Genomic DNA, 12710 nt, shown 5'->3' with positions numbered 1-12710 from the left:
ATAGAAGATGGCCCAAGTCCTTGGGCCCCTACACCCACGTGGGAGACCTGGAAGAAGCTCCTGGCTCCGGATCACCACAGCTCCGGCTGTTGCAGCCAACTGTGGAGTGAAGCAGCAGATGAAAGACCTCTCTATGCCTCTCCTTCTCTGTGTAACTCTTTTAAATAAATTAATTAATCTTAAAAAAAAAAGAAAAAGAAAGAAAGAAAAAGAAAGGCAACCTGGACAGTACAGCAATGAAGAAGATACGCAAAGTCCAGATGAGACCAGAGCTGCCTAGACGTTGAGCCGCGGCCACCTGGATTACCCACAGGATGCCAGGCACAAGAGCCGCAGCCATCCACCACCAGCTGAGAGTTCTGGGCTACGAGGCTGCACAGGCAGGCGCTGAGTAAATGCCGGTGGCCATCTCTAACATGAAGAAACGACTATGAAATTCCAGCAGTAAGAAATGAACAAGACTGGAGCTGAAGACCTTAAAGTGCTTGGTTTTTGCAGGTTAACCACATTACTGGAATTATCTGCGTTATCTATGCAGCGTGGGGTTTTTATTATTGTTACCTAAAGAGGTCTCTTTTTGGTAATGACAAACGTGGTTTTTTTTCAACCTTGTTTTTCCTTAATACACCCTCAAAGGTTTTTAAATTGTTTCATGTCTGCTCAAGTTGAGATTTTTAAGAATTTCATTTTTTTTTTTTTTGACAGGCAGAGTGGACAGAGAGAGTGAGAGTGAGAGTGAGTGAGTGAGAGAGAGAGAGAGAGAGAGAGAGAGAGAGAGAGAGGTCTTCCTTTGCCATTGGTTCACCCTCCAATGACCGCCGCGGCTGGCATGCTGTGGCCAGCACACCACGCTGATCTGAAGGCAGGAACCAGGTGCTTCTCCTGGTCTCCCATGGGGTGCAGGGCCCAAGCACTTGGGCCATCCTCCACTGCACTCCCGGGCCACAGCAGAGAGCTGGCCTGGAAGAGGGGCAACCAGGACAGAATCCGGCGCCCCGACCGGGACTAGAACCCAGTGAATTTCATTTTTAATTTGTAATAAAAGCTTGCAAATTGATTTAAAAAGGAAAAAAAAGTCAACCAACTGCAAGTACCAGTACCAAGTAAAGGTCTTAAATAACAAAAAATAAGTAAAAACTAAAATGTCTAGGCACAGTGGTAAGTAGTCAGAGATGTCTTTTAGAAAAATCAATCTAACTTGGAAGATGCAGCCTGAGTATACACTGCACACTTTCTTTTCCTCTGGCAAGAATTTAACAGTAAGATATTTTTCTTTTTCATTTAGGGGTAGGCGTGTATAGGAGAAGAAGAGTCAGAACAGTTTAATAAATAGAGTAACTGGACCACAAAAGTGATTCCACTCACAATCAGACAGCTTCTTAATAACATTTTAAACAAAGCTAGGAGAACCAACAATACAGTATAGGGAAATAGAAACAGGGCTGGCTTTTTGGCCAAACCTATGGTGAAAATTGTCTACTGAAGGGCTGACTGAAGGTTGATCTGACAGCAGGCTTAAGTTGATGGCTTCTGCTCTTACCTACCTCTGTGTGTGCTGCTGCTGAAGCTACCTTGATCACAGCCAACACAATGAGATGTAAAGAAACACCTTTATCTACCACCACCAACCCCCTACACCACTACTGAGAAGACTCTACAGTCTACCTGGAATGCACACTGCAGGAATCCTCCTCATCCTAATGCAAGCTGGCAAGAAAATATCACAGGTAATTTAAGAAGCAGAACTGACATGCACGGGAGAACCTCAGCCAATCATAAAATAGGTGGTACAATTAAAGCAGCAGCTGAGGTAACAGCAAAAACAGATCTTTTGAAAATATTTTGAGAATTTTATAATCTGTGATAAGAGAGCTGGCACTAAGACAAAAATAAAATTTTTAATACACTAAAAGGTAAAAGGTAGGAGAAAACACTGCTAGAAAAAAAATTAGTGAGCCACTAAAGTAGAATTATAACAACAAAATATGAGGAAATTGAGACCATGAGTATTAAAAAAAGAGGTACCTGCTGTCAAAATAACTGGTATTTCAAGAAGAAACAAACACATTAAGAAAACATACTAATCAAATATTAGAAAACTGCCGAGGTGAGCATTTGGCACACTGGTTAAGATGCCACTCGAGTCATCCACATCTTATCAGATGTCTGGGTTCAAATTCTGACTATGCTTCACTTTCTTGCTAATGCACACTCTGGTGGGCAGCAAGTGATGGCTCAAGTACATGGGTCCCTGACACCCACAATGGAGACCCAGAACGAGTTCTAGGCTCCTGGTTTCAAGCCCAGCCCAGCCCCAAATGTGGTGGGCTTTAGAGAAATAAACCAGTGGATGAATGATCTCCATCTCTCAAATCAATAAGGTTTTAATTTTTAAAAGAAAAACTTTTTTTAAAGATCTATTTATTTATTTGAGAGGTCAAGTTACAAAGAGAGGGAGAGACAAAACATATATATAATTGTGCCCTGCTGTTTCACTCCCCAAATGGCCGCAATGGCTGGCACTGGGCCGATCCAAAGCCAAGAGCTTCTTCCAGGCTTTCCAAGTAGGTACAGGCCCAACCACTTGAGCCATCTTTCACTGCTTAGCCAGGCCATTAGCAGAGAGCTAGATGAGATGGAGCAGCCAGGACTTGAACAGGCGCCCATATGGGAGAGCAGAGGCTTAATCTACTATGCCACAGAGAGGGCCGCCAAGAAAACCCTTAAAAAAAAAAAGATTTATTTATTTATTCGAAAAGTCAGAGTTACACAGAGAGAGGAGAGTCAGAGGGGGGGGGTGGCGAGAGAGAGAGAGAGAGAAAGAGAAGTCTTCCATCCGAGAGAGAGAGAGAGAAGTCTTCCATCTGATGGTTCACTACCCAATTGGCTGCAACAGCCGGAGCTGCGCCAATCCGAAGCCAGGAGCCAGGAGCTTCTTCCAGGTCTCCCACGCGGGTGTAGGGGCCCAAGGACTTGGGCCATCCTCTACTGCTTTCACAGGCCATAGGAGAGAGCTGGATCGGAAGTGGAGCATCCGGGTCTTGAACCGGCGCCCATATGAGATGCCAGCGCTTCAGGCCAGGGCGTTAACCCGCTGTACCACAGAGCCCGCCCCAAGAAAACCTTCTTGAGCTGAGGAAAAATCAGGAACTCCTAAGACATCAACAAGAATGTCTACAGACAGATGTTATCAAAAGGCCAAAGAAACACATATTCAAACACAAAAAACTCATATGGCAGCATATGCTCTATAGGCAACCCAAGGCTCAAGCTAAATCCCTAAACTAATTTTTCTGGGGCAGGTGTTTGGCCTATTGGTTAAGCTACCAGTTGGAATGCCTGCATCTCATATTGGAATGCCTGGGTTTCAGTCCTGTCTCTACTTCCAATTCCAGCTTCCTGCTGATAGGAGGTAGAAGGTGATGGCCAAAGTAACTGCATCCCTGCCGCTCACGTGGGAGACCTGTTCCAGCTCCCAGCTTTGACCTGCTCACTCCTTGCTACTGCAGTTATCTGAGGAGTGAAACAGCAAATGACCATGCCCTTGCTCACTCTCGGTCGCAGCCTCTCAGATAATGTTTTTTCTAAAGGAGAAGGCAGCAGCAGATACAAGTTTATGTATGACTGCTATAAAGATTTGTTAATAATGCCCAAATAATCAATGGATCAAAGAAGAAATCTGAAGAGAAATTAGAAAAACCTTGAGATTAATGAAAACAAAAACAAAGCAAACAAAATGCTGTGAGACACAGCTAAAGCAGTGTTTAGAGGGAAATTTACAGCAGTAAATGACTATCCAATATTTAAAAAGTCTCAAATCCTCCACCTGCAGCGCCCGCACCCCGGGTTCTAGTCCCGTTGGGGCGCCGGATTCTGTCCCGGTTGCCCCTCTTCCAGGCCAGCTCTCTGCTGTGGCCCGGGAGTGCAGTGGAGGATGGCCCAAGTGCTTGGGCCCTGCACCCACATGGGAGACCAGAAGGAAGCACCTGGCTCCTGGCTTCAGATCGGCAAAGTGCCGGCCGTAACGGCCATTTAGGGGGTGAACCAACGGAAAAGGAAGACCTTTCTCTCTCTCTCTCTCTCTAACTCTGTCAAAAAAAAAAAGTCTCAAATCAATAACCTAACCATCTACAAAAAAACACTAGAAAAGAATAAATTAAAGCAAGGTGAGCAGAAAAAGGAAACAGTAATTATCTGAACAGAAACAAATATAATACCAAATAGAAAGCTAAGAGAGAAAAATCAATGGAATGCAAAATTGGATCTTTGAAAACATAAATAAAATTGACCAATATTTTGCAAGACTGATCAAGGGGAAGAGAGACAAGATTCAAGTAAACTAAAACCAGAAATTAAAAGAGAGCATATTATTTTCAGAAATAAGAATCATTAGAGAACATAATGAAAATTTTACAATAAATTAAATCACCTAGATGACATAGGTAAACTCCTAGAAAACCACAAGCTATTAAAAGTAATTAAAAAAGAAACAAACATCCTCAACAAAACACTAGCAAGCCAAATTCAACAGCATATTAAAGATCATTTATCCATGAGTTTTGAGGGTGGTTCAACATACATGGGATACATCACATTAACAAAATAAAATCATATCATCATCCTAATAAAAGGAGAAAAAGCAGTTGTCAAAATTCAATGTACTTTCATGAATAAGAAAAAAAAAGTCTCTCAAAAACATAGGAATGGAAGGAACGTACCTCAGCACAATAAAGGCCATATATAACAAACCCACTGCTAATATACATGAGTACTCCACTGTGAAAGCTAAAAGTTTTTCTTCAAACATCATAACAAGCATGCTCTCTCTCATCATTGCTATTCAATACAGTACCAGACGTCCTTGCCAGAGCAATTAGGCAAGAAAAAGAAACATAAGGAATGAGTGAAATCTGAAAACCCTAAAGATGTCAAAAAAAACTTGAATTCAGTACAGTTGCAAGATACAAATACAACTTACAAATTATATTTACCTACCTTTCCAAAAAGGAAAACCCCCAACTTATAAAAGCACAGAAAAAACTTGAGAATAAATTTAATCAAAGAAGTTAAAGATCTCTAGATGATCTTTAACTGATGAAAGAAATTGAAGACAACACAAATAAATGGAGAGATGTGTTTATGGGTTGAAAGAATATTGTTAAAATGTCCATACTGCCCAAAGTGATCTACAGACTCATGCAATCTCTATCAAAATTCCAATAACATTTTTCACAGAAAAAGAAAAAAAATTCATGTAGAACCACAAAAAAACCCAAGCAGTACTGAGCAAAATAAGGCTGCAGGCATCACACTACCTGATTTCAAAAACAAAGTTATAATTACCAAACTAGAACTGTGCTGTCATAAAAACATGCACACGAGACAAAGGAAACAGAATAGTCCATAATTAAGTTCACACATTGCCAGTCCATTGATCTTTGGCAAAAGTGCCAAGAGCACTGGTGGTTGTAGTTGTGGTGTAGTGCATAAAGCCACCTCCTGTGACACCAGCATTCCATGTGGGCACCAGCGCCATGTCCTTACCACTCCACTTCCAATCTAGCTCCCTGTTAATGGCCTGGAAAAAGCAATAGAAGATGGCCCAAGTGTTTGGGCCCCTGCAATCCATGTAAGAAACCCAGATGTAGCTCACAGTTCCTGGATTCAGCCTGGCCCAGCCCTAACCCTTGTGGCCATCTAGGGAGTGAACCAGTGGATGGAAGATCTCCCCTCTCTCCCTCTCTGCAACTCTGACTTTCAAATAAATAAATCTTAATAAGTAATAGTATTGGAAAAACTAGATATCCACATATAGAAAAATGAAATTGAGTCCTCAAAAATGATTAAGACTTAAACATAAGACCTGTAGAGAAACACACAGGATAAAAAGCTTCTTGACATTGTTCTGACATATGAATTTTTTAGATATGACTCAAAAAACACAGCCAAAAAAGGGCAAAAATAGACTAATAGGATTAAGCCTATGCAAAGCAAAAGAAACAATCAAGAAAAGGTAAACAATACCTAAGGAATGGGAGAAAATATTTGCAAATCATACACCACTCTTGGTAAGGGCTTAATATCCAAAATACATAAGGAACTGAAAGAGCTCAACAGCAAGAAAACTAACGACAAAATGGGCAAATGACTTAGACATTTCTCAAAGAAGATATACAAATTGACAATGTAACTAATCATCAGGAAAATGCAAATTAAAGCCACAATGATATACTGTCACTTCACTGTGAGAATGGCTATTACAAAGAAAGACGAAAGATAACAAGTATTGGGAACAATGTGGAGAAACTAAAACCTTGGTGTATTATTGTTGGCAGTGTAAACTGGTACAGAAATTATGAAAAACAGTATAATTCCTTAAATTTTTTTATTGTATTTTATTTCTGTGAGAAGCAAGGAAGGAAGACAAAAAACTGCTCCCATCTGCTGGTTCACTCCCCAAATGCTCTAAAAGCCAGGACGGGCCAGGGTCAGAGCCAGGAGCTAGAAAAGCAATACAGATCTCCCAGGTGTGCAGCAGGAATCCAATCACTTGAGCTATATCACCACTGCCTCCCAGGGACTGCACTGGTTGGAATCACAGGAGCCAGAGCCAAGAATAAAACCCAGGCACGCTAACGTGCAGCAATGGGTATCTTAACCACTAGGCGAAATGCCTACTCCCAGTGGATAGAAGACTCCTCTCTCTCTAACTCTTTCAAAAAAAAAAAAAAAAAAAAAAAAGATATTCAACATTATCAGTCCCTAGGAAAAAGCACATCAAAAATAAAACACAATGAGATACCACTCACATACTACCCACAATGGCTAATTGCTAATTATAAAAAGCAGGTGTTGGCAAAAATGTGAAGAATGCTGGTGGGACTATAAAATGATGCAGCTATTTTGGAAAATATTCTGGCTATTCCTCAAAAATACTAAACATGGGGCCGCCTTGTAGTGCAGTGGTTCTTGTTAAGCTGCCAACATCTCATATAAGCATTAGTTAGTGTCCCAACAGCTCCACTTCTGGTTTAGCTCCCTACCAATGCACCTGAGAAAAGCTGCGGAAGATGGCCCAAATACTTGGGCTCCTGCTACCCTTGCAGGAAAGCAGGATTCATTTCCTGGCTCCTGGCTTTAGCCTGATCCAGCCCTTGGCTGTTGTGGCCATTTGGGGAATAACCATTGGATGGAGGATCTCCATCTCTGTCTCTTCCTTTCTCCAAGTAAGTTTTTAAAATTACTAAACCTATGCAATTACCATAAAAACTGTAACCACTCCAAACTACGTACCTAAAGAACTAAAATAAATCTATACAAAAACTTCTACTGGGAATCGGCGCTGTGGCATAGTAGGTTAAGCCTCTGCCTGCAGCGCCAGCATCCCATATGGGCATGGGTTTAAGTCCCTGCTGCTCCTCTTCTGATCCAGCTCCCTGCTAATGCCCTGGGATGGCAGTGTAAGACAGCCCAAGTGCTTGGGCTTCTGCACCCATGTGGGAGACCCAGAAGAAACTTCTGGCTCCTGGCTTTGGATCGGCCCAGCTCCAGCCATTGTGGGCCATTTGGGGGGTGAACCAGCAGACAGAAGAGCCCTCTCTCTGTTCCTTCCTCTGTCTGTAACACTGTTTCTCAAATAAATACATAAATAAATCTTAAAAAAACACTTTTAGCATAGTGTTTGTAACAGTTCATAGCATTCATATAAAACAACACACAGAAAACAAACACACAAATGTCCACCAAATCATAAACAGATAAACAAAACACGGCACAAACATACAATAGACTACTGACTCATAAAAAGGAATGAGTATTGATGTGTAATATACTACAACACTCATGGATCATGAAAACATTATGCAAGGTGAAAAGTCAAACACAAAATGCCATATAATGTGTAATCCCATTTATATGTATGAATGTCCAAAGAAAGCAAACCCAGGAAAACACAAAGTAGAGTGGTTATTAGCAGCTGGAATGTAGGATACGGGAGCAGGGTACCAGGGCAGCTGCTGCTTTATGTTCATAGGTTAATTTTCCGGGTGATAAAAACTATCTAAAATTTGATAGTGGTGATAGTTGAACAACATGGCAAATACACTAAAAAGCCCTGAATGTATATTTTAAATGGGCTCACTTTATGGTATGTGCTTTATTTCTCAAAATAAAAATATTATAGAGAGAGGCATTTGACACAGTGGCTGAGTTGCTGCTTGGGATGCGTACATCCCATAATGCAGTGCCTAGTTCAAGTCCTGGCTACTCCGCTTGGTATTCCAGCTTGTACACCCTGGAAGGCAGCAGGAGACGTTTCAAGTAACTGGGTCCCTTTCGCCCACACAAGGGAAACCTGGATTGTGCTTCCAGCTTCCTCCTAGCTCAACCTCAACTGTTGCAGACATTTGGAAATAAACTGGCAGATGGGAGCTGCCTCTTTCTTTCTGTTTATCAAATAGATAAAAATTTTAAAAAGAAAGTATTATGAAGAAAACTAGTTCACTAAGTGAAGAAAATTAAAACTGAAGTGCTACCAATACTATAAAAAAGGTGTGGACCCTAGAAGGATTCAAGAGCAAATATTATAGTAAAACTCTAAAAATAAAAGAAACTGGAATATGTGTGTGGCCCAAAGTGGGAAGAAGTATCTAACTCACCTACAAGACTCAGTTTTAGTGTTTGGACTTCATTTCTGAGCCATTCTAACTATAATATTGTAAATACTCATGACTTCTCAGGATGTTCATAGCTTAATTTTTTATTTTTTTCTAAAAGATAATCCAAAGAACAAAAATAAAACTTTTTTTTTCAACAGAATAGAACTCATTCTGTCTTGTAATTATCAGATATCAACTGGACCCTTTTATAGGAGAGCTTACTAATCAAATTTTTCCTATATTTTGAAGTATTTTGTTATGACTTCATCCTAGGAATTACTTCAGCATTAGTCATCACTAATTATTCCCTACTGAACAAAGTTTAGTTGAAAACTAAAATAAAAAGCAAAAAGAAGGAAGACAGTATATGGTTAGCAAAATACTAGTCCCCAGTGACCACACTCTCCCCTCCAGAACCTGTGAATGTGTTACCTTGCGTGGCAAAAAGAACTCTGCAGATGTGTTTAAGGATAGACTTTGAGTTGAGAGGTTACCTGAGTTAGTCAAATCTAATCACAGGGGTACTTAACAGCACTTTTTACCCTAAAACACATCATGCTGTATTATAATTCTCCTAAAATATGTTCTGCCACATTAGAAATCACTGTTATAAATTGTTTTTCACAATCATCAAAGTTCCAATAAGTAATAATCTGCTGCTAAACATACATATAGGGATCTTTTAGCAAAATACATTTTAGGGCCAGCGCTGTGGAATGCAGGGTAAAGCTGCCACCTGAGATGCCATCATCCCATATGGGTGCCCATTAGAATCTTGGCTGCTCCACTTCTGACCCAGCTGCCTGCCAATGGCCTGGGAAAAGCAGCAGAAGATGGCCCAAGTGCAAGTGCTTAGCCCCTGCCACACACGAGGGACCCGGAAGAAGCTCCTTGCTTCTGGCTTCAGCCTAGCCCAGCCCTGGCTGTTGCAGCCATCTGGATGGTGAACCAGCGGAAGAACCCTCTAACTCTGACTTTCAAATAAATAAATAAATCTTAAATATAGATATACATATATTAGACTAGTTAATACAAAGACTATCAAATAAAGATGAAAATTTTACTCACTTTAGCTCCAACACTGCAACTGCCAGTGCTCCCAGTGCTCCCACTTGCAACTCCAGTAAACCTAGCTTCCAATAACTCTTGCCTTCTTGGATCCAGGCTATGAAGCTCATCCATTGCACCTATTAAGAAAACAGACAAGTATGTATGTATATATGTATTTACATACACACAAACACTACATTTGTGTCTAGTTAAAATGTTCATAAAATTTATGTGCAGATGTTTAAAATCCTACGGTGGATTTCCAGGATTTCTGATTTCAACCACAGTAATACATTTCCCAATTCAACACAAAAAAACACATACACATAGATTATAAAGTTTTACAAAACATGCAATCTTACTGCACTGCAGTAATGAATTTTATACAGTGTCTACTATCTAGAATAGTCTATGCTATTACGAAAGGTGAGCGTTGGAAGGGACAGCTGGGTAAGGTTTTTTTTTTTTTTTTTTTTTTTAAGATTTTATTTATTTATTTGAGAGAAAGAGTTACAGACGGTGAGAGAGAGAGACAGAGAGAAAGGTCTTCCATCCACTGGTTCACTCTCCAAATGGCTGCAACAGCCAGAGCTGTGCCGATCCAAATCCAGGAGCTTCTTTCAGGTCTCTCACACGGGTGCAGGGGTGCAAGCATCTAGGCCATCTTCTACTGCTTTCCCAGGCCATAGCAGAGCACAGCCCTAGAGGACTAGAATTGGTGCCCATATGAGATGCTGGCACCATGGGCAGAGGATTAACCTACTGAGCCACAGCGCCAGTCCCCAGGGGTGTTGGTTTTACTGGCTTTGTGCCTAGCAGTTAAGATATCCACATCCCACACTTGAGTGCCAGGGTTCAAATCCCAGCTATGATCCCAACTCCAGCTTCCTGCCATTGCAGACCCTGGGAGGCAGCAGTGATTAATAAACCAAGTGACTGGTTCTTGCCACCCACGTGAGAGACCTGGACTGAGCTCCCAGCTGCAGACTTTGGTTGAGTACAGTGCCCAGCATTGCTGGCATGTTGGGAGTGAACCAGTGGATAGGAGTTTTATCTGGCTAGCTGGCTCTCTCTTTCTTTCTCTGCCTGTCAAATAAGGGGGAGAGACAATGGTTGTGAACCATTTAACTGGTTTAATCAACTATTAATGGACCATGGATGTACAGTTTGAAAAATACTGCTCTCATAGGGTAATCTCCCTACTGTAAGCTTATACAAAATTTTGACACTAAGTGACATTACCACTTACTTAAACGGTACCTAACTACATTTTAAATTGGGAAGGACTTGTCGCTCCCCCTCTTCGTGGAGGAACGACACAGGACCCTGCACTGTTCTTTCGTCTGCTCGGCCCTCCCCGGGTTTGCTGCTGGTTCTTCCCGGGTTGGCTACCGTCCCTTCCACCTCCGTGGAAGGGCGGTTTCCCCTGCCACTTTCCCCACTTCCGCGGGGGAGCGGCACACCGCCGGCCGGCTCTCTCGGGGGCTGCACAGGTGTTCCTTCAGATAGATGTTCCTGGTGCATGTTGTCTCTCTCCTCCTTTATAGTCCTCTTCCACCAATCCCAACTCTGCTACCCACACGCCAAGTACGCTGCTCTCCTCCAATCAGGAGCAGGTCCTGCTGTTTATTGGTTGAACTGGAGGCAGCTGTGTAGAAGCTGTTTCCTCCTCTCCCAGCGCCATATTGTGGGAGAGCAGATGCATAGAATAAGTCTTAATTCCAGTAACAGTCTAGTCTGAGTTGCTCCCCCACAGGACTGTTTTATCACTGTCTTATTCCTGTAGATATCATCTCTCAATGTGTGTAACTGAATGGTTCCAGAACTCCCTATTACAAAATTCAAAATGCTGAAGTTCCTATTATATAAAACAGCAGTGTTTATTTGCATGTAACCTACACATATCCTCCTGTTTACTTTAAATCATCTCTAGACTATTTATAATACCTAAAACAATGTAAACACTATGGAAGAAGTTACAGTGTATTTTTAGGGAATGATGACAAAGGGGGAAAATCCAGACATATTCAAAATAGATGCCAACTTTTTCTAAGTATTTTCAATTTGACTGAACCTGTGGTTGTAGAACTTACAAGTACAAAGGGTGAACTCTACAGCTTATGGTTTTAAGTTTCCATAGGGTAAAAGAAACACAATATATTTAAGCAGATTACTGAAGTTAACACCTATTATTAAATAAGCATCTGGAAAATTAAGAGGAAAGAGGAAAAAGCACCCTTGTATAATTATTACTATAAAGACTAAAGCAGCACAATCTCTAGCTCAAGTTCAGTTAAACTCTTAAAAAAATATTTATCTATGTCTGCTAATTCTCTACTGGAACACTCCAAAACTAGCAGAAATGTGGAGTTGTCAAAGGGAGTAAGGATGATAGTACCAGAATCCAGAATGATGTAAGGAGCTACCCTAGCCTCCTTCCACACACCCTGACACTCCTCTCTTAATAGCTAACAACTACTCTCATAGAATTTCTCTTTTAAGGTTCGCTTTCTCACCCTTCATCTGGAGAGAACTGGCAGGACACAGGCTGCTCTTCCCCATTTATCTGCATCCCTAAACCTGCATATATTCTCCCCTGTCCACTCCCTGCTTCTGTCTCAGAATACAGTGACTCTCAAAGTCCAAAGCTTTAACCCCAATCTTTCTCTTTTTTTAACTTTTTAAGATTTATTTATTTATTTGAGAGGCAGAGTTACAGAGAAAGAGGTCTTCCTTCTGCTGGTTCACTCCTGAAATGGCCTCAATGGCCAGAGGAGTGCCGATCCGAAGCCAGGAGCCAGGCGCTTCTTCTGGGTCTCCCACGTCGGGGCAGGAGCCCAAGGACTTGGGCCATCTTCCACTGCTTTCCCAGGTCACAGCAGAGAGCTGGATTGGAAATGGAGCTGCTGGGACTAGAACTGGCACCCATATGGGATGGCAGCACTGCACGCAGCGGCTTTACATGCTACACCACAGCGCCAGTCCAGTAAATGTACTTATTGA

General features: G+C 41.6%; 1 protein-coding gene across 2 annotated transcripts in view; it reads right to left on the bottom strand.

The window, feature by feature from the left end:
- Positions 1-12710, bottom strand: part of TLK1 (tousled like kinase 1) — a 151846-nt gene that overhangs the window by 96483 nt on the left and 42653 nt on the right. For both annotated transcript variants that reach the window (XM_002712279.5, XM_070070706.1), the window contains exon 2: positions 9726-9844. In XM_002712279.5, coding sequence (XP_002712325.1) covers positions 9726-9844 — 119 coding nt within the window. The remainder of the gene's footprint in view (positions 1-9725; positions 9845-12710) is intronic.

Source organism: Oryctolagus cuniculus, chromosome 3, assembly GCF_964237555.1.
Source record: "Oryctolagus cuniculus chromosome 3, mOryCun1.1, whole genome shotgun sequence".
NCBI classification, from domain to species: domain Eukaryota; kingdom Metazoa; phylum Chordata; class Mammalia; order Lagomorpha; family Leporidae; genus Oryctolagus; species Oryctolagus cuniculus.
This window is presented reverse-complemented; position numbering and strand designations above follow the sequence as displayed.